Source organism: Miniopterus schreibersii, assembly GCF_964146895.1.
Source record: "Miniopterus schreibersii genome assembly, chromosome: 7".
Taxonomy (NCBI): Eukaryota; Metazoa; Chordata; class Mammalia; order Chiroptera; family Miniopteridae; genus Miniopterus; species Miniopterus schreibersii.
In genome coordinates this window covers 21938810-21961726 of record NC_138108.1, presented here as the reverse complement: position 1 = coordinate 21961726, position 22917 = coordinate 21938810, and the positions used below count along the sequence as shown (strand labels likewise).

At 32.8% G+C, this 22917-nt stretch overlaps 1 protein-coding gene across 4 annotated transcripts in view; it reads left to right on the top strand.

Moving 5' to 3' along the window:
• CARF (calcium responsive transcription factor) overlaps positions 1–22917 on the top strand; it is a 65599-nt gene that overhangs the window by 8931 nt on the left and 33751 nt on the right. For 3 of the 4 annotated variants that reach the window (XR_013999124.1, XM_081141852.1, XM_081141853.1), the window contains exons 3-12: positions 1681–1792; positions 2265–2489; positions 7195–7315; positions 8542–8671; positions 9572–9656; positions 10892–11081; positions 15416–15536; positions 18092–18235; positions 20169–20402; positions 22365–22527. Coding sequence is in view for 2 of the 4 variants with exons in the window: in XM_081141852.1 (XP_080997978.1) it covers positions 1724–1792; positions 2265–2489; positions 7195–7315; positions 8542–8671; positions 9572–9656; positions 10892–11081; positions 15416–15536; positions 18092–18235; positions 20169–20402; positions 22365–22527 (1482 nt within the window). In the remaining 2 variants the exon portion in view is untranslated. The remainder of the gene's footprint in view (positions 1–1680; positions 1793–2264; positions 2490–7194; positions 7316–8541; positions 8672–9571; positions 9657–10891; positions 11082–15415; positions 15537–18091; positions 18236–20168; positions 20403–22364; positions 22528–22917) is intronic. The other variant, XR_013999125.1, reaches the window with a different exon arrangement.

The window sequence follows — 22917 nt, the reverse complement described above, 5'->3', positions numbered from 1 at the left end:
TTTTTTTTCCTGTGGGGAGAGGAGGGAGGATGGGGAATGGCCTCTGGTTTTTTACTTCCTGTAGCAGATCCCAGACACAAAGATTTTTAGATCAACTCTCTATATTTTGTTTTATAGCAAGAGAGTCCTCTATGGTGTCTAATCTGCCATATTGTCACTAGAATTTTCTTTTTATTTTTTAAACACCTTTTTAAAAATATTCTTAAGATATATATACACACACTCACACACACACACAAATATACACATATATATAGTGTAAAAACTTCAGAACAGAAAGTTATAAAATAAAATTTTTCTCTTATAGCTCAAAAAGCAACTACAATTTTTTGGAATTTTTGTAATAGATTAGAATACAAGTGAAAATTTAAAATCTTAAAGGAGAAGCAATTTAAAGATATTTCATAGTTATATATTAAAAATAAGAGTGATTTTATAACCTATTACAATTTATATTTGAGGTAGAAATAGTTCCAATATTTTGGAAATATGAAATGGCTAACCTTATAGATTTATGAAATGGTTAATTTTACAAATGAATGCTTACATACTATCACAGAAAAATAAGTTTTAATGTATTCAAATATATATGCTAAATAAATCTAAAGTATAAGGTATACATTTAAATTAGGGTTTAGGGTGATGGATTTATTGTGTATCCTAATTGTGATGGTGGTTACATAGACACATTTATTAAAATCCATAGAACTATACGCACACAGAAAAGTTCAATTTAATGCATGTTAATTTAAAAAATAAAATTTTAAAGATTTAAAAATATGTATGCTGTCCTTTGAAAAATAAAATAAAATGGGTGGGTTCTTAAAAAGATTCTATGAGGTTTATTTTATATTATAAATTTTCAGTGGTATTCTTCAGTTTCATTTTAGCCTTACTCCAGTTTTAAGACATAAAATATATATATTTTAAGATAATACAGAATCCTGTACTCACTACAATATAGTAGGGGTTTGTGAACCTCAGCGACACTGACATCTTTGTTGTGGTGGCTGTCCTGTGCATTTTAAAATTTTTAGCAGTACCCCATTAGATACCAGAAGCACTCTCCCCTACCCCACATTGTGACAACCAAAAATGTTTCCAGAGATTGCTGAATATCCTTGAGGGCTGGGGAGTATGTGAGGAGACCAAATTGCCACAGTTGAAAATCACTGTACTAGGCCTTAATGGCTCAAACGTTTTGGAATACATATTTATTTATGTTCAAAGCTTGTCTGATTGTATATTATGGTAAGAGTTATGTATTCATAATCTCGACCTATACCAAGAGATATTTTCTGAAATTATTTAATGTTACAGTGGGGTACAACTAACTCATAAAGTTAAAAAGCTTTATTTTTATTAAATCTTTGTAAAATGAGAATTTTAGAAGTATTTGAAGGGTATAACAGTACATTCCACATAATAGCAATCTTAATAAGCCAGTATGTGAGTATACTTAAGGATAGGAAGAAGGAACTATGTAACACTATATTCTGCCTTGAATATATTCTGTTGCCTTGGCAAGTCATTTAGCAAAAATGTTTATTTTCTTATTTATAGAATGGCAATAATTTAACCTAAGCTGTATACAGTGGGGGAGATGAGGGATTTGCTTTAGATATAGACTTTGTAAAAATGTTAAGGGCTTTAGTTGATCAGATATTTGAACTCTTTCAGCTATTAAATAATAGAAGAAAATGGGATTGAATATGATATCAGCATGGAACAGTCTCATGATTCATTAATAGTCAACCATAATGATCCTGAAGATTCAAAAACAGACTCTCAGGTAATTTGAGGTAGGGATTCAACTGGGAACTTTTTGCCATTCTGAGGGAAAACAGCATGCCATTTAACAACTTTTTATGCTTAAGGAATAGTGTTATACCTTATGTTTTCAAGAATTTTAACATTGTGTTATCCACAATTCTATCATTTAATTTTATATATTCATAAAATTTTATCACAAGGAAAATCCATATATTGAATTGTACTTCATCACTTCAGGTTGTGTTTCATGGACAATTTTATTTCAATAAAGTTGAAATTAAATATAATAAAAATCAACAATTTCATTTAAAAACTGCTTTCTGTCTATTAGTCTGTGAATTGACAACTCTGGCAAAGTATAAAGTGGATAATTAACTGAAAAAAGAATATCTTTTCATTTTTATTATAAACATTCTATTTTTTTAAAAAAATTGTGATGTTATGTTTTACAAACACCCAAGTGATTATTTATTTATTATTTTTTTGCAAAGCATTCAACCTGTATGGACTCCAGGGATCCTTCCTTTGGACAAAATAGTTCTGGTAGAATTTTACCCATCACTATTCATGAAGATAATTCACTCACATCACAGAATATACCAGGGCCCCTGACTCAGGCACAGACTCTTTCTGCAGAGCAATTTGACCTAGTGGACCAAACTGGGCAACCTGTTCCATATGAACTTCAGTCTTTGGGGGATTCTAATGCACAAATGGTGAGTATATAAATAACTAGTTTTATGCTATTTAGCAAATTGTATTACTCTTACTAGATGACCTTAATTTCTTTATTTTTCAATTTTTCAATTACAGTTTCCTTTCAGTAATATTTTGTATTGGTTTCAGGAGTACAGAATAGTGATTAGACAAACATATAAAATGTGTTCCCCCTGATATTTCCAGTACCCACCTGACACCACACATAGTTATTACAATATTATTTACTATATTCCCTATGCTCTACTTTACATTCCCATGACAATTCTGTAACTACCAATTTGTATTTCTTTTTTTAAAAAATATGTTTTTATTGATTTTAGAGAGAAAGAAAGCAAGGGTGGAGGAGAGAGAGAGAGACACCAATGTGAGAACAAAACATTGATTGATTGCCTCCTGCATGCCCCCTATTGGGAATGGAATCAGTGTCCCTTCTGTGTGCACAAGATGACACTCAACCAACAGCTACACCAGCCAGGGCTCAATTTGTATTTCTTAATTCCTTCACCTTTTTTATCCAGTCAATTTCTTGACACTGTTGACTTACATTGCTTTAAAAATACTCTTTCCATGACATTCATTTTTAAGTTATGAAGGATTTTAAACGATTTCCTTTCAGTAGTACCAAATAGTACTTCAAACCAGTAGCTCCAGCCACTATGTTTAGGTGCACTGGTGCTTTGAGATCAGAAATACCATAATCTGTACCATAATCTGTAACTAGTGCTAAAGTTCAGAGTTTACATGTAACTTAATTACTTTATTTATTTATTATTATTTATTTATTTAAATCCTCAACTGAGGATATTTTTTCCATTACTTTTCAGAGAGAGTAGAAGGGGGCAGTGGAGACAGAGAGAGAAAAACATCAAGGGGAGAGAGACTCATTGATTGGTTGCCTCCCGGATGCTCCCAACCGGGGCTGGGATCAAGCCTGCAATCGAGGTACATGACCTTGACCAGAATCAAACCCGGCACCCTTCGGTCTGAGGGCCGATGCTCTAACCACTGAGCCAAACAGGCTAGGGCTGACTTACATTTATTTTTTGTATGATGTTTGAACTCAAGGTTATTGCTTTATCAAATCTCAATCACATGCTAGTGTGCTTTCTTGAAAAAGAAAGCAGTGGAAGTACTAATGGTATACTGGAAATTAGACACACCCTTGATGATTTTTGTAGGTAGATATATATTTGTCATGTGAATAACAATGCATAAATATGAAAATACTGCTTTAAACTGTTAGCTAAAAGTATTTATGACAAAGTTTATAGTTTGAGTAGAAGAGATGAAAGATGGTTTGGATTTAAATAAAGAAAGTAACTGAGAAAAACTTGTAAGTTGCTTTCTGATTGATTAGAATGTAGATTAGTAATACTATGAAGAATTATGTAGCTCTTTTGTTTACCTGTATTTTACAAATGTTCTACAATGAATATTTATTAATTTCATAATTAAAATAATTTTAAAAATCATAACTTTGATTATAAATTATACCACAAGTAAACAACCATTTTATCTAAAATTAATCCTTGTTTCTATTATTTTTAGTCTAGAGCATTGTGGAGTTAACCTCTGTCCTTTTGTTCCCTTATAATCCAGCTAAATTCTGGGGTTGAGAGTAATTGGTTGAGAAGTGGCCAAGTATAGACAAGTGATTTTTGTATGTGTTCAGGCTCAACAAATTTCTGGGCTTACTTTAGGACTGAAATGCAAGGTAAGGGTAAGCTTCTGTAACCATACTGCATCACCAGCAGAGGTTAATATGCAATAAATAATCTAGATGGGAACCAACTACATTTTAATATTTCATGTGCAGAATGAAATACTTTTGTAATTCTCCTGTTATTTGACATTTATTCTAGTTTCTCTCAGAACATTTGGAAAGTCTGTATGTTCTGATAGAAAGATCAAGGAGTCTAATAAATGTATGAAGGTTTAGCATTTTACACATAGTACCTTTCCTGAAAAGCATGTTAAAGTTGTTTGTTTGACTAAAAAAAAAAAAAAAAAAGAGTTCTCTTCTCTTTGTAATTGTATTAAACTTTCTATACAGAATGATTATACAGGTGATTTTTACATTGTTTGGGGTAGGAGATGATACAGATGGTTATTTAAAGCTGTGAAATAGGAAACATGTTCCCTGGCCATTGTGGCTCACTTGGTTGGAGTGTCATCCTGTTGTCTGGTACACCAAAGAGTCACAAGGGTCACAGATTCGATTCCTGGTCGGGGCACACACCCTTAGGTTGCGAGTACAGCAAGAGGCAACCAATGGATGTGTCGTCCGTCCATTGTTTCCCCCCCCACCCCCGCCTCTCTCCCCTCCCTTTTCTTCCCCTCCATTCCTCTCTCTCTAAAAAATCAGTAGACATATCCTCAGGTGAGAATAAAGAAAGAAAAAGAGAGAAATAGGAAACATGTGGCATGAAGCATGGAAATAAATGTAAGAAACATAGAAGTATATGAAAATTTTCAAGACCCAAAGATCAGAAAGTGGTGATATTCTGGGAAACTTAGTGGAACTTTTTAGTTTTTTTGTTTGTTTTAATAGACTTTACTTTTTAAAGCAATTTTAAGTTCACAGTAGAATTAACGGGAAGATACAGAGATTTCCCATATATCCCCTGCTCCCCTACCACATGCATAACCTTCCCCATTATGAGCATCCCCCAGCAAGTGGAGATTATTGAAAAAGTGTTTCCTTCCTTCCTTCTTCCCTTCCTTCCTCCCTCCCTTTCTTTTTCTTTCTTTAATATAGAAGCTATCAAGGAGCTAGTAAAGATTCTGTAGTGGGTAAATGAATATGAAATGATTACAGAGTTTTTGGAGTGAAGCAGGATGGTATTTTTAATTTATTAGATAGGTTATACACAGAGAGCCCAATAATTTTGAGACTACTCATTAGCCAAGCTTTTCTGATAATTTTCATGGTCTGCCTCAAATAGGATATATTCCAGCAGATAACTCTTCAAAACTATGTTTGTTTTCATAGCAAAGATGGAAGATAATTTGCTTTTTTAATAGGAGAAGTAATACTACCAAATTACATAAATTGAAAATAGTTTTTTAGGTACCAAGTGAAGTAAGCTAAGCAGAGAAAATAGAGAAGACTCTTCATTGTGCTTGGGAAACAGTTTCAGATCAGTCTTAATTATGACATTTTCATATGATTGACTAAATTATAAATATATGTGTTTTATTTGGATTTTATAATAACCACAGCACTCTTATTTTCTATGAATTAATGAAATATTTTCACAGATATTTAATCTCATTATAAGGAATAAAGAATTTAAAGCAATATTATTATTGTTGCCTTCTTTAGCCACGAGAGCATTTTGTATTGTTTTGTTTTTGTCTTTTTTAGGTTTAAGTAACATCATCAGATATCAGGAGGCAGTACAGAGTAGTGATTAAAAGGAGTCAGATAGCTTGAGTTTGAATTTCTGTTACCTTGCATAAATTTTGTAACCTCTGTATGACAGTTTTCTGATGTATAAAAATGTATATACACCATATACATGTCATGAGCATTAAATAAGGTAATACATGTAAAGTCCTGCCACTTAGTATGCACTCAGCAAATGTAAAGCAGTTGTCATCTTCAGACTTTACAGTTGCTTTTTCATGCTGAAGTGATAAGAGGTATGGCAAGATATTTTTATCTTAAGAAACATGATAAACGTTGATGGGGGGTGGTGGTGGTGACAATTCCTATTCTTAATTTCTGGAAAATGTTTATGAATATATTTAAAGCATTCTACTTTGTCAAGGTTGGTTTTTATTAATTTTTTTTCCAATTTAGTTTTTTTCAAATGACCCTCTTAAAAGGGGGAACACAATCTCTCTGAGGAATCCAGCAGTGTTTTCATGTTTTACATAGCAATAGAGAAGTCTGGGGAGGTGGGTTGGAAAGAATAAGGAGAGTTGCTTTCCCTAGGTAGAGATAAAACAGTAAAAAAGTGTCAGTAGAAAGTAGTATGTTAGATAATAAAGTTCACAGAGTGCCCAAAAAGTCTGGCACTATAACATAAACTTGTTTTCAAATAATTTATTAGTTGTATTTTTAAATAATAGCTTCTTCAACTTCAGACTCCTTTTTAGTTTACATTCCTCTAAATTGGAGGCAATGGGTTCAGTTATTAACCTGAAAAAAGTATAATAAGCCTACACTTTTCTCTGTGTTTTTAGATTTTTGGGGGACTCTGTAGTGTTCCCTATAGACCAAGACAGGATATATAGAAATGCAGAGCTATAAAAACAAAACTGTTTAATTAGACATCTACAAGTTACTGTATTTTAATTAATAAAATGACTTAAAATATGGATGATTACCACACAAACAGTACTTAAAAAAACATGTATGGATAATACAATAAATATTAAAAAGTTTATACATTTAGTTCAGTCAGAGCCTTGTTAAGATTACTGTCATTAGATCTCACCCATGTGTAATGACTAAGACCATAGGTGGTTAAGATCATAGTACATAGGGTCAAACTGCCTGTTTTATATTCTAGCTTTACCACTTATCAGTTGTGAGACTGAAAATTTTTTTATGTATCTCAGTGTTTTCATCTATAAAATGGGGGAACTAATAGTATCGGCCAAAGAGGTAGGCATGTCTTTAATAATTTAAGTAATAACTCTGTTAAATTATTGTAGGCTTATGCATTTGATGTCTTTTTTAATGCTCCCAAGATGATTGTTCCCAAATCATCAGAAAATGGACAGATGCTTCGTGTAATTCCATCTACCCAGACAGAAATGGCACAAGTGATTATACCTCAGGGGCAACTTGTGGATATGAATAGTCCTCGGGGTGAGTAATAATGGGACATATTACACCTCATGAAAGTCAGTGCTAAAATTGATTTCTGTGGGTGAGGTTGTGAACTGAATAAGTAGACAAAGTTTCTTAGCCCAAATAAATTTTAAGTTCATTTTTCAACTCCTGTCTAGGTTAGCTGTCTATTTCATTTTGGAATTCTGTGAAGCTGGTTGACTCTTGCTTCCTCCTAAATGACCAGTGAGCATAAAATAAATTCTTCTTAATTATGATAACAGTAATAATAACAACAGCAGTAACAAGAACATAGTGCTAATAGCTACTGTAGAAGATTTTACATTTGTGTTTTTGTCAATATTGTTGTTAGTTGTGTCACTTATTACTTCTTTTTAGTGATTCTTTTCATCCTCTTTGCTCTTTTTCTTCTTTCTTTGTTCCTTCTGGTTCAGAAAGGAGACTTATATATTCCCAGTTTCTTTTTATTTTTCTTTACTTATTTAATGATATCACTGTTCTATTCCTTCTGCTTTCCTAGGTTTTCCATCTATTTGAATCTCTTTTCTAACATCATAGCTACACTCTTTTGTCGCTTGTTCATAGTTAATGATTTAGGGTAGATATTTTTACCTTAATGTTATGATTCTTTGTCTTTGTTAACAGTTGCTGAAACATAAGGAAAAAAACATAGTTTGCAGAAAACATAACAACATGGTATAGAAACAAAAAAGATCAGTTTAACATTTTCCTGTTATATTGTGAAACTCTTAATACATATAACAATTACTTCTACCACTTTCTTTTTTAATATATCTTTATTGATTTCAGAGAGAGGGAAGAAGAGAGATAGAAACATCAATGATAAGAGAATCATTGATCGGCTGCCTCCTGCATGCCCCCCACTGGGGATTGAGCCCGAAACCAGGGCATGTGCCCTGACCGGGAATCAAATTGGGATCTCCTGGATCGTAGATTGATGTTCAACTGCTGAACCATGCCGGCTGGGCACTTCTACCACTCTTATATTCTAGCTGTTCAATATAAATTCCAAAAACTTAATTAAAGAATTTTAGTAGTATTATCATTGGAAAATAAACAAGTTTATCAGATAAATTCTCAATAAAGCATTGCAAGTTTTGTTATCTTTAGCTTCAGAACATATCTTCCCTTTCCTTTTTCAAATATGTAAGTTCTAGTTGGTTATATTCTCATGGTCTTATTCAAGATATTGATACTGTTTTGTTCTTGTTCTTGTGGTTAAGATACCTCTGAAGAGAAACCCAGCAACAGAAACTTACCAACTGTAAGAGTGGATGCTCTAGCAGACCATAGCAGTAGTTATATTGTGCATCCACAAGCATCCCTCACATTGCCCCAAAAGACAGTGACCAGGTGAGTCAGTGGGAAAAAGGAGCTCATCTTTTGTTATCACCATGAAAATACTTTAAAAAATTTTTATATCTAAAGCTGGCTAACTATGAAAAAGATCAGAAATTCAGGAAATACAATAGACTCTTATGAAATACATCTTTATTTTAATGGCATCTTGGCAACAAAGAAGCTACTCTAGAAGATATAAATTCCAGAGTTTTGCTTTTCCCCAGTGACACTCGCCTGTGATATTTTGAAGCAACCTGAAAATATCTGACTAAGAGTTTTTAGAATGAAGAAATACTTATTCTAGTTCCTAAAATTTTTAATGGTCTCATCACATTTTTATGCATTTAATGTTGTAAAGTGTTTAAAATGTGTTTTGTTAACATCTTTTTCAACTTTTATTTTTCCCTTACAATGACACTTTATAATAATTTAGGGAAATGTAGACATGGTTTTGTATTATTAACATTTTTTAATTGTAATATGAAAATATTTTGAAATTAACACAATACTTAAGACCTTTAGTCTTAGAACTTGACATAATATCATGAGGTTCTTAACAAGTCACCTGAAGATGTTTTATTAGCTAATTTTTTTAATAAATGGAAATAAGTATATAATGAGAAGAGTATAAAATAAGCTTTTAGAGAGACAGATAAAATACTTGAATTTGTTGGAACTACAGGTACTTGGAAGAACAAATGTGGGCCTTTGCATTAGCAGGTATTAAAATAATCGTGATTAAAGAAAACTAATTAATATAGCCATCAGATCAGTCTGTCATTATTATTACATTTTCTTATTGATGACCTCAGTATTTTATCTTTGACACTGCCTAAAAGAATAAAGCAGTTGAATGCCATGTGTATGTGTAACTTGTAATATGTATTTAAATATATTGTTCCCCCGTCCCAGAATACTTGAAGAACCGTTACTGGCTCCTCTCCAGCCACTTTCTTCTAACACACCTATATGGGCCTGCCGTCTTAGGAGCTGTGAGGTGAGTTAAAAACAACCCTTACCTAGATTCACTTAAGGAGCTACGGTTTATCCCAAAGTATCCACTTTTGAATACAACTGACAGAAGCTGTATCTGTAATACTTTGTTCATGTTCTAAATCTGATCTCATCTATTCTTTTATTCCTTAGAGATTGTACACTCTATTAAAGCAGAGATCATATAAACCTTCTCACCTCACTATTATTTCGTCCCTTGTCTTTCATGAAACTTTGCGATCATGTTTCTCTTTCTTTGCTTGTGCTTATTTATTTTCATATTCTGGGTGGAAATTCTTCAAAGTTCACTGTTTGACCTTATTTTATTTCTCTACTTTTTATCCCTTGTAGAGCTTATCAACTTTGTTGACTTTCAGCTATCACTTTTATAAAAATGATCCCCAAATCTATATCACTAGTTCTTTCTTTTTTATTTAATTTTATTGATACTATTGGGGTGACATTGGTTAATAACATTATATAGGTCTCAGGTGTACAATTCTATAATACATTATCTGTATATAATATTGTGTGTATACACACACAGAGACATATACGTATTTGTCTCTATTCTAAGCATCTACATTTAAAAGGGGAAACCAAGTTAATTAGTAAATTCTGTGTTCATTAGATAAAAGTAACTATGCTAATTTCCATAAGCTAAGAGAAAAACCCGTTACTTATTTTTGGTACTAAGGTCAGATAGGAATTTCTCTCAAAGAAGGATCTTCACGAAAAGAATCTTGATATAATGAACAAATTCCTTCACATCATTTTTATATTAGATACATCACAATTTTCAAAGGTTTTCAAATAGATTCATGGCATCATATCAAAGTCAGTTTCAGTTAAGAAGCCCACAGGGATTCAGTGCATTGTGGCCAGTTTTATGCTGATTTCGTTGGATACAGGGATAGAGTTTTAAATATCTGGAAGAATGGATACATGATATATTCTTCAAGTTATCTTCCCTATATATTATTTGTCTCAAATAAGAATTTGATAGTGTGCCAGTGAGTTTGGCATTCTCTAACAAATACCTGGACAATATCTATTTGTTGAACTAGTTGAATTCAGATCATATCCACTGGTTGTAGTAGACCATTGATCTGAAAGGAGGAATGACATTCTCTTTTGAGAGCTGATGAGTCTTTCATCTTGGACAATCACATTATTACATTTTTTGTACAATGGAACATATTTGCTAATAATTTTGTTATTTAATTTTACTGCATGCAGAAAATTGGAGATTCATACCGGGGCTACTGTGTAAGTGAGACTGAATTAGAAAGTGTTTTAACATTTCACAAGCAGCAAACACAGAGTGTTTGGGGCACCCGCCAGTCTCCAAGCCCAGCCAAGCCAGCTACACGTTTGATGTGGAAATCCCAGTATGTCCCATATGATGGAATTCCATTTGTCAATGCAGGTACTTTTTAAAAGAAATATTTTAAAAGGTTCAGCAGTATCCATGATCCATTGTGAAACTGTGGTTTTTCTAAGGTGATACATTTTCATTTTGGTAGATGATAACTAAATGTTAATTGATAAAAATGTATATTAAACTAAAAAGAAAACTTATAGTAAATATAACCAATTTTTTATGTTATAAAATTGCCTTTTAATGTATTCAATGAATCATGCTTCCTTTGATTATTATGCTGAAAATAGAAAAGAAAAATATTGAAATTCCAGGTAGACCTGTTTAATACAAATTAAACAATAAGCAATTTTATTTTAAATATATATATATATATCTTGGGTTTTGTTTTTTGTTTTTAATCCAATCCATATATTCTCTTCTTCTCTTTTGGTTTGTCTTGTGCAAATTTATGTCCGTTTTATATAACTTAGAACTCTTGAGTTACTATATAGAATTGTACACAATCAAGAGTTATATAGAATTTTAATATTAGGGTTCTCAAGCATCAGGTGTATTATATATCGTATTCTCAAACACTAGTGTTTACTAAAGCAGTAGAGCTTCAAACAATTCCCAGAGATTCATCCTAGGACCAGTCAGACCCCACAGAACCTAAAAATAAGTGATTTATTTCAGGGCTATGCGGGTACTGATTCAGCTGGAAGAGTTGCAGCCTCATCCTGGACCTCTGAGGGTAAAGAGAAACACTTAGAGGAAGATAAGATAAACGTAACTTTTTCTGCCCAGGTTTATCGGTATTCTAAAAAGAAATGCAACATTTTTTTACATCCCTGGTTCTAATCCCCTTCTTAACTCTTCACAAGCAGCCACTATATAAATTTGGTGTGTATCTTTCCAGTCTGTTTTTATACTTTATTATACATGTTTGTATGTGTAATATATTTTGTCATTTTGAATATTTAAAACTACATAAATAGTAAACTATAGACATTATTATGTAAATTATTCACTCACCCTTATTTTTGAAATCTATCCCTATTGATACTTATGGATCCCAGTTAACTCATTGTCATCATTATATAACAGTCCAGCATATGACCAAACCACAATTATTTTTCTATAAACAATCATCTAGGTTGTCTCCAACTTTTCAGTATTATAAAGAATACCATAGTCAGACCTCCACAATGTACATTTTCTGTTGAAAAGATGTAGTTTTTCTAGTGTACATGCTTTGAAGTGGAATTACAGAGTTGTGAACTATGCCCATTTCATCTTTACAGGATTTTCTCAAATTGTTCACTAAAGTGGTTGGTTGTACAGGTTCAAAAATCCCTTCTCTAAATTGTTTTTGGCCAGATGTGTTTTAGAAGTCTGAATTTTTGGACTGTAGTAATGTAATATTACAAAATACTTCTAGCATGTATTCTGTAGACAATAACACATAATCAACACACACTAGTATTTTATGGATAGTCACACTAAAGAATAAATCGAGACTATAAATAGCTTTGTAAAGTTCAGGCCAGGTTTTGGAGGTAAATGGCTTCCAAAAATTTTTGTTACCTCCCTGGAGAACCAGGGGGGAGATTAATCAAGGAACTTCTGTGTTTATAAGCATAACCCATGGACACAGACACGGGTCTGGGGAAGGCCTGGGGGTGGGGTGGATGTGTGGTGGAGGGATTAATGGGGGTAAAAAGAGGACATCTGTAATATTTTTAACAATAAAGATAAACTTAAAAAAAACCAAACTTTTTTTTGAGCTTTTTAGATTCAGAAACGTACACGAAGAATTGATGACCTGTACCAATTTTTAATCCTTTCTGAAATGTATGAAAATTTCCCTTTCCCCTATTCACTCTATGATTTAGTATTGTGATTCTTTTAAAAATATTTATATTATGAAAATTTTCATATGTATATCAAAGTAGAGGTAATAATATATGAAATCCCATGACCCCATGTATCATCATCCAGCTTCAACAAATTGTCTCATCTATACCCCAACCCACTTCCTCTGTATGTCTATAAAAGATAAGGACTCTCTCTCTCTCTCTCTCTAATATATATATATAGGGAATCCCATTATCACACTTTAAAAGAATTAACAGTAACTTCTTAATGTCGTAAAATGTCCAATGTTCACATTTCTTTATCTCATAATTCTTTTTTCATAGGTTTGTTCAAATTCACATCCAAATAAAGTTCATATATTATAACTGGTTAATATAATATATCTCTTAAATTTATTTTCGTCTAAAAATGTTTGTCCTGTTTCCCCCCAGATAGTTTGTTCTGTAGAATTTGCCCTATTCTGGATTTTGTGATTCCATCTCTGTGGTGTAGTTTAACATGTCCTTTTATCTCCTGTACGTCCTGTAAACTGTTAGATCTAGAGGCTTGACTAAATGAAGACTTAATTGTTGTAAAAGTATTTATTGTTACTTATGTGTAACACCTTTTAGTGATGTTAAGATTGGTCAGTGGAGTCAGTTATTTTAGAGTATTGTCAATTGTTTTCATTTTTGACAACCTGAAGAGTGTGAGAGTATTTTACTATTGTTTTAATATGCATTTCCCTCTTTAAAATTTTTTTAAATGTTTTTCTTGATTTCATAGAGAGGTGGGAGAGGGAGAGAAAACGAGAAATATCAATGATGAGAGAGTCATTGATTGGCTGCCTCCTGCATGTCCACTACTTGGGATCAAGCCTACAACCTGGGCTTGTGCCCTGACCTGAAATCCAGCCGTGATCTCCTGGTTTGTAGGTTGATGCTCAACTGCTGAGCCATACCTGGCCAGACTGCATTTCCTTCTTTCTTAGTGAAGTTGAACATCTTTTTATTTGTTTATTTAATATCCTTTTTTTCCCTTTCTGATTGCCTGTTCATACCCTTTGCCCATTTTTCTGTTTGGTAGTTTGTTTATTTAAAAATTATTTATGGTTCTTTATATTCTGCATATTAATCTTTTGTTATGTGTACTGTAAAATGCTGTTTTTCAAACTGTTATTTTTACTTTACCTTTACTTATTAGGCCTTTTAAATACAAATTTTATATTTTAATGTCAACTTTATCAATATTTTAATTTATGATTTGCATTTTTCGTTTTATATTTTAGAAGTTTGCTGTATCCTAGAATAGGATATTCAACTTAAAATCTTAAACTATAGTTTTTACACCTACTTATTTGTTTTATCTGTTGCTGTGTAACAAATTACCCCAAGCTTGGTGGCTGAAAACAATAAACATTTATTACCTCTTAGTTTCTGTGGGTCAGGAATCCAAGAGTGCCTTAGCAAAGTGGTTCTGCCTCAGGTTCTCTCACAAGATTGCAGTTAAGGTGTGGGCTGGAGCCGCAGTCATCTCATGGCTTGACTAGGGATACATCTGCTTCCAAGCTCACTCATGTGGCTGTGGCAGGCCCTATTCCTTACCATATGGGCCTCTACACAGAGCTCTCACTGCGTGACAGCTGACTTTCCCCAGACAGCAGTCTAAGCAAGAGCAAGACAGTATCCAAGATGGAAGTCACAGACTTTTTAAATAACCTAGTATCAAAAATAACATCCTGTCAATTCAGCTATATTCATTAAAAGTAAATTATTAAGTCTAGCCTATGCTCAAGGGAAGGGAATTACACAAGGACATGAGTACCTGGAGGCAGGGATCATTGGGGCCATTTTAGTGACTGCTTACCACATTATTCTAACAGTCCAAACAGAAAAGAGAAAATAAGTAATTATAAAAGGAAATAAAATTTTAAATGACGTTAATATTTATTAACAAATGTAGCATGTGCTAATTTCTAATTAAAATAGTAAATTTTATTATTAAAACCATGTATGTAGCTCTGGCCGGTGTTCCTCAGTGGTTAGAGCGTCAGCCTACACACCAGAAGGTCACAGGTTCAATTCCCGATCAAGGGCACGTACCTGGGTTGCAGTTTTGATCCTTGGCTCTTGTCATGGCTCGTGCAGAAGGCAACCAATTGATGTGTCTCTCTCACATCGATGTCTCTCTCTCTGTCTCTCTCTCCCCACTTTCTCCCACTCTCTCTAAAAATGAATGGAAAAAATATCCTGGGGTGAGGATTAACAAAAAAAATCATAGGTATGTAAGTAACATTGACATTCAGTAAATGTAGTATTTACTCATTTACTTAATATAATGTGGTACATTTGCTAAATATTACAATCAACTTTTAAAATTTGTTTGTACATTTTATTTTAGTAAGACTTATTGCAGTTTTCTTTCCTTAAAGTTGTGTAATGAAAGTATAGCTTTTGATATCGCCACCACCAAGTTATTTTTAATCTAGTATCCAGAACGGATGGATACTCGACTTAATATCAATAGTTGGTTTTGGCCCACAGGGAGTAGAGCTGTGGTAATGGAGTGTCAGTATGGGCCAAGGAGAAAAGGTTTCCAGTTAAAAAAAATCAGTGAGCAGGAAAGCAGGCCTTGTCAACTCTACAAAGCCACTTGTCCAGCTCGGTAAGCTTTCTTTTCTCTTATTTCTTTCTTATTAAGTACTTATTTTTGAATAGCTAATATGCACTTTTTAAAGTTTAAGCAGCTCCAAAAAATATACACTGAAGTCTGAGTTTCTTCTTACCCCTGCTCCCTTGTCCCTCTTTAAGGCAACAGCTCTTATCAGTTTCTTGAGTAACCTACCAAAGATGTTCTGTGTATATGCATATATATTCTCCTTTGCCCTCATAAATGTTAAAGGTCTCAGTAAAGCTTACTAATATTTTCTTTCCTTAAAGTTAGATAGTAGTGTACCTTCTTTCCTTCTGTCAATCCACATTGATTTATGTTCATTCTGAATGCCTATTGTGATTATTTACTGCATAGCTATTATGCTTCAGCTTAGTTTGAATGTAATGACATGTACTACTCTGCATTTTATTTTTATTCTTCCAAATATATCTCAAAGCCGCCATATCTGTATATAAAATCACTGGTTATTTCTTTAAAATTTTTTTAAAAATTTATGTTAAAAATTGAAAAATAACATACAACATATTAGTTTCATGATTCCTTCTTTTTAATAGCTATATAATTATCTGTGGATGAATTATCATTTATTTAACTAGACCTGTAATGATGGACATTTAGACTCTGAAAAGTACTCTTATTATATACAAAGCTGCACCTGTTTATACACTTGTACCTGTTTATACACTTGTGCAAGTATATCAGTAGGATAAATTCCTTGAAATGAAATTGCTAGGGCAAAGGTTATATTCTTTTAAAATGTTGACAGGTATTAGAAAGTTGCTTTTTAGAGAGATTTTACTAGTTATATTCATAGCGGCAATGTATGAGACCAACATAGTTTGTTCTAGTTAGAGTAGGACTATAGAGTTGTTATTGCTCTGGTGATAATGAAAAATGTGAACCAATAAAATATTTTTGTAATATCCTTTACTAATATTCTTTTTTTCAGACATTGAAAATGTTTCATATTATTAGCTAAAATAAAATTTAAAAAAATAACATGTAAAGGTTGGATTTAGTTGATCTTTGAAACATTTTAACACCACATCTTGTATTACAGACCTCAGCATTCTGAGTTATTTGTTTTTTATTTTTATTTTAAAAAATATATCTTTATTGATTTCAGAGAGAGGAAGGGAGAGGGAGAGAGAGAGATAGAAACATCAATGATGGGAGAGTCATTGATCGACTGCAGCCTGCAACCTAGGCATGTACCAGGAGTCGATCCCCCATCTCCTGGATCCTAGGTCGATACTCAGCCACTAAGCCACGGCCTGCTGGGCCTGAGTTTTTATTTTTAAATTTTATTTTTTCCATCACCTTTTATCCCCTCTATGCCCTCTTCCACTTCCACTCATCCCCGGCTCCATGTGCTGACTGTTCTCAATTTTTAAAAAAATATGTTTTGATTTTTTTTTTTTTTTTAAAGAGAGGAAGGGAGAGGTAGATAGAAACATCAGTGATGAGAGAGAGAAACATCAATCAGCTGCCTCTTGAATGCCCCTACTGGGGATTGAGCCCACAATCGGGGATGTGCCCTGACCTGGAATCGAACCAGTGACCTCTTGGTTCATGGGTGGACACCCAACCTCTGAGCCACACCTGCTGGGCAGCATTCTCAGGTTTTAAACCCTGTTCAGAAGGCTTTTCATGTTTAATCTGATAATGTTAACTTTAGACAAAATTTAAACCTGACCATGAAACAAAAATTTTAACTGATTTTTACATAGGGTAATAAATCTAAAACTTTACGTGTAACTTGGTAGAAAATCTGTGTATGTGAAGAAATAATTTTATTCTCTTATTCTATAAGTATCCACTCTGTGTACATTGGGTGTCATGAGAAGGAGGGAGACTAAAAGACATACAAGATTTTACTTAATCATGGGGGAACTGAAAATGTTGGAATAGATCAGTAAGCAAAATACTGTTAGAGAATGTAATGGTATCATATGGATTAGCTAACTGTCTTCAGAGAGGGAATATGTCCATGTAAACTCATTAACAGGACAGAAAGTACTTAAATAAGAAATCCTGCTGAAGTTTAGATTGAATTTGGATAGGTAGAGAATTAAAGGAAAGATATTGTAGGCTAGGAGAACTATATAAATAAAGATATGGCATGATTTCATATTTGGTATCAAAGGAGGAAGGGTGATTCTTTCATTAAGATGATATAACTTTCATAGGAAAAGCAATTTTATGTTTGAAGTAACTGAAAGTAAGATTAGGTAAAAAGCTAGAATCATATGAGGTGTTTGTGGCTTCCAGGAGAATGGAGAAGAGGCAAATGCAGAAAAAAAAAGCTAATACTCAGAAATATTTAGATATTTTTTCTGAAATCATGATTATTGTTAATTTGCTAAGTATTATGATGCATTGAGTATATGGTATGTCTTTCACATAATCCTCTGAATGGTTTCTAGAATAATTGATTTTTTTCTAAACTTTAGTGCTTCAAATAAACTTCTGGTTGACAAATTGGGTTTTCTTGAGATTTCAATATAATAAAAAATCTTTTTTTTTTTTTTTTTTTTTATAAAAAGAATTTACATTAAAAAGGTACAAAAGTTTCCTGAATATAGAGTTCCTACAGACCCCAAAATTGATAAGAAAATAATACGAATGGAGCAAGAGAAAGCCTTTAACATGCTAAAGAAGAACTTGGTAGATGCTGGTGGTGTTCTTAGGTATGACATTTATATAGTTCTTTTACTTTATAAATTAATTAGCTCCATTTGCAAGAATTCCTTCTGTAAGAGAAATTGTATTTATGGTTTGCAGTTATTTTATTAAATGGTTTTTATAAGGTAGATGTCTCACTAGTAGTTCCCTAGGTATTAAAATGATTTGCCACTGTATAAGCCATTGAGTTTATCAGCCAAATATCATGGCTAAATCTGACAATTCTGTATACCATATGGAAGTTTTTTCCCAAAATGATGAATACATATTTAGCAACATATTTCACTATATAATTAGTACTTTGTTTCAGGCACTTACTAGGAGCCAAACTTGCAGTCACCTGAATATATTTTAAACCCATCTTTGATTACTTGTGGCCACCAGAAAGGAATTCTAAGCCATTCTGTTTTATACCTTTTATACTAAGGTCTTTTTAAAATTTTAATTTAACTTTTTTATTAAATTTATTGGGTGACATTGGTTAATATGATTATATAGGTTTCAAGTGTAGATTTCTATGATACATGACCTGTATATTGCATTGTGTGCCCACCACCCAAAGTGGAATCATCTTCCATCATTATATATTTGGGTCTCTAAGGTCTTAAATAAGAAGAGATATTAGCTTTCTTATTTTCTTTCATGTGTCAGTCCAGGTGAAAAATTTGCAGTTGTATAATGTGTTTAAGGATATGACCATATCCTGTGTGATCTTTAAAAAAACTTTCAGATGTATGAAAAATGAATAGACATAATAATTGGATCCTTCAGTTTAGAGAACATTGCATATAATTTTTAAGTAGGCTCCATTTTATGCAATATCAGTTATTGAAAGCATTTTGTACAAATATGTAAATTAAAACAGTATCCTACCAGATCAGTTCATTTCTTAGCATTTGTTTTTTGCTCTGCACTGTTGTACGAGAGACCTGTATTCACCTTTTAGTTGACTGTCTTGCTCATTGGGGTAACATGAGCTGGAGTCCTGTGGAGGCAATTTGTTGAACTCCTGCCAGAGACGATTCTCCCACATAGCTCAATCTTGATAGACTCTGAATTATATCTACTCTTTGGTTGGAAGGATAATGGGTGCAACACAGAAGTCATAATCTGGGGACAAAATGGTGGAAGAATGGGAAAATACACAATTCAAAAGATGATGATATAAAAAGTCTCATTATTTTGAGGTGAAATTTACTTAATATGAGATTTAAAATACCATTTTCTTCCCTCCGCCCCCCGCAATTTTAGAAACAGAGGTTTTTAATAAACAAGTTAATTTAAGAAGGTAGCTATAGGTGAGTGGGTGGAATGGGGAACACATGTAATAGGCACAGAGTTTTGCTTTTGCAAGATGAAGAGAGTTCTGTGGATGGATGGTGGTGATGGTAGCACAACAGTGTGAATGTACTTAATGTTATAGAACTGTACACTTAAAAATGGTTAAAATGGTAAATTTATGTGTTTTTTACCACTAGTTTAAAACAGTGTAGACGTGGGGAAGATAAAAGGAGAGAAGAGGAATATTGGGCAGGGCCAGGTTTGGCTTATGCATTCCTGATGAGCTAGCTTATTGGTTAGTAATTCATCTTGGTGCTGAGACACCACCCCCAGTTTACCAAACTGACAGCATTTTGCCCCTTCATGTGATGATCTAAAATACCATTTTCATATATACTTAAATCCTGTACCCTCCTTAACTTTAGGGCCATAGTATAAAGTCTGCAAAAAGGAAAAAAAAAGATTTTTATGTAATTGGGTTTAAAGCCAATCTTAGAAGAGTTAACCAGAGGACAATTTAAATTTATATTTAATATATAATAATATATATATATATAATTTTTCTTAAAAGACTATTCCTTTTCTTGGTATTAACATAGGTAATTACCATTCTTGCTTTTGTCTAGTAATATAATTTTAAATATTTTCTCTTGTTAGGTGGTATGTACAGTTACCTACACAGCAAGCTCATCAGTATCACGAATTAGAGACTCCCTCCCTCCCTTTGTCACCTTCCCCCTTTCCAATGTCCTCTCTTGAAGAAGAGGAAACTGCAGTTAGAGATGAGAATTGTACATTACCCTCACGTCTACATCCTCAAGTAGCACATAAGATTCAAGATTTAGTATCACAAGGGATAGAACAAGTGTATGCAGTAAGGAAACAGCTAAGGTACAGTAGAAACAAATTGTTCTGTTTTTCATTTTTGTTTGTTGCTTTAAATAATACACTTAACATTATAGACATTTTCAAGGATGTATGCTATTAGAGTGCTTTCCACAGTAGCTGCACCAATCTGCATTCCCACCAACAGTGCATGAGGGTTCCTCTTTCTCCACACCCTTGCCAACACTTGTTATTTGTTGATTTATTGATGACAGCCATTCTGACAGGTGTGAGATGATATCTCATTGTGGTTTCAGTTTGCATTTCTCTGATGATTAGTGGCGTTGAGTATCTTTTTGTATGTCTATTGTCCATTGGTATGTCCTCTTTTCAGAAGTGTCCATTTAGGTTCTTTGCCCATTTTTAATTTGGATTATTTGGGTTTTTGGTGTTGAGTTTTATAAGTTCTTTGTAACTTTTGGTTATTAACTCCTAATCAGATGAATTGGTGAATATGTTCTCCCACTCAGTGGGTTGTCTTTTTGTTGATGGTTTCCTCTGCTGTGCAAAAACATTTTAGTTTGATGTAGTCTCATTTGTTTATTTTTTCTTTTGTTTCACTTGCCCAAGGAGATAGATCAGAAAAAATACTGTTATGAGAAGTGTCTGAGATTTGACTGCCCATGTTGTTTTCTAGGATTTTATGGTTTCAAGTCTAACATTTAAATGTAGAACCAAAGATTTTAAAACCTCTAGGTCAAGGTACTTAGTTTAAGCTATTTGAAATATAGTATATTTTATTACAACAGAAAAATATGAATAGTTCTTTGTCTAATAAAATCTAATATGTAGCACTCTGGTCTAGTTTTATTGATACTCAGGTTATAATAATTAACTATTATTGTCATGTAGCACTTACCATGTGTGTGCCAGGTATTGTGTTAAACACTTTATATGCATGAACTCATTTATTCTTACTACTATAAAGTTGGCATATTTATCCCCATTCTGCAGATGAGAAAACGGAGACTCCGAGTGGTTAAATAACTAGCTTAAGAGATAGAGGCAGAACTGAAATTTAGATCTGATCTGCAGCCTGTGCTCTTTGCCTTAATTTCTGGTACTTAACTGACCTTGTTTGTACTGGTTATTCTATAGTCTGATCTGAATAACATAGTGAATATTTCCTAGGATTATTCCTTAATTAATATATTACTTTTTTATTTGGCAGATTCCTTAGACATTTTATATTTGCTTCCATGGAGACATTGTTAGATTAGAACCAGAATTGTTAAAACCAACTACTATTTACTAAACCTGAATCTTAAGAGCAGAGGTTTAATACAACTCTGTGATACGGTCTACCGAATGTAATGCACAAAGTATATCATTTCATTTATCTATTTTATCCAATTATGTGGCAATACTGCCTTCTATTTCTATCTTCTGTTTTGTCTACTTGTAAAAGGCAAGCAAACCATACTTTATATGATATTAATTGGTGCCTTTTGGAAGCAATATAACATCTTTATGCAAATAACCTGAGTGTAAGCCCAAGCTCTCTTACTAGGTAAGTGTATAATTTTGGGCAAATTACTTAATTTCTGCAATCCATCAGTTTCCTTATCTGTAAAGTGGGAATGCTAATTGTGCCTACATCAAAGGATCGTATTAAGGGTTAGAAGAGATACTTGATGTGAAGTGTTCAGAGCAGTGCCTGACGTAGTAAGCATTCAAAAACATATTTAAAGTTAAAATAGTGATTCCTTTAAATTCATAAAAATGCAAAGCTCACTCTAAGATATACAGTTGTTTAACCAATGTAAATATTACTTTAAAAAAAAATATTACATTTCTTTAATCTGCATGAATTCTATGATTTAACGTAGGGAAAAAATTAAAAGTGGAAAAATATAAACTACTTATAAAGCTGTAAACCATGCTTTACACAAAGAGGACCTTCTCTCATGTGATCTAAAGTAAATCGCTAGGTTGTTTATGTTTTAATCCATTTTATATTCTCCACAGAAAGTTTGTGGAAAGAGAACTATTCAAACCTGATGAGATCCCTGAAAGACATAATTTATCCTTCTTTCCAACTGTGAATGATTTAAAAAACCACATCCACGAAGTACAGAAATCCTTGAGAAATGGAGATAATGTATATAACTCGGAGATTATTCCAGCAACGGTATGATTACAACTGTAATTCCTTGATTATTACAGAATCTTTCTCAGCTTCCATTACTATTTGGACTAACAGGGATGATTGCTATTAGGCCATGTAAATAACTGTGATATGAGAAAAAGAGGGGTATTTTTTTCTTAAAATGTAAACACTGTGAACTTTCAAATGATGGTTTGACTAAATATTTTTATTACTCTCACAAAAAAAAACAACTAGTGAATTTCCAACTCTGACTATAATAATAATAGTAATCTTTACTTAAAAATCAATGTAGTTTATCTCTGTAAAAACTATATCTTATTCATTTAGCAGACATTTATTAACTACATGCTGTGTATATCTTCCCCTCTTAAAGTAGATGGGTAAATTTCAATAGAATAGTTCAGACTTGAA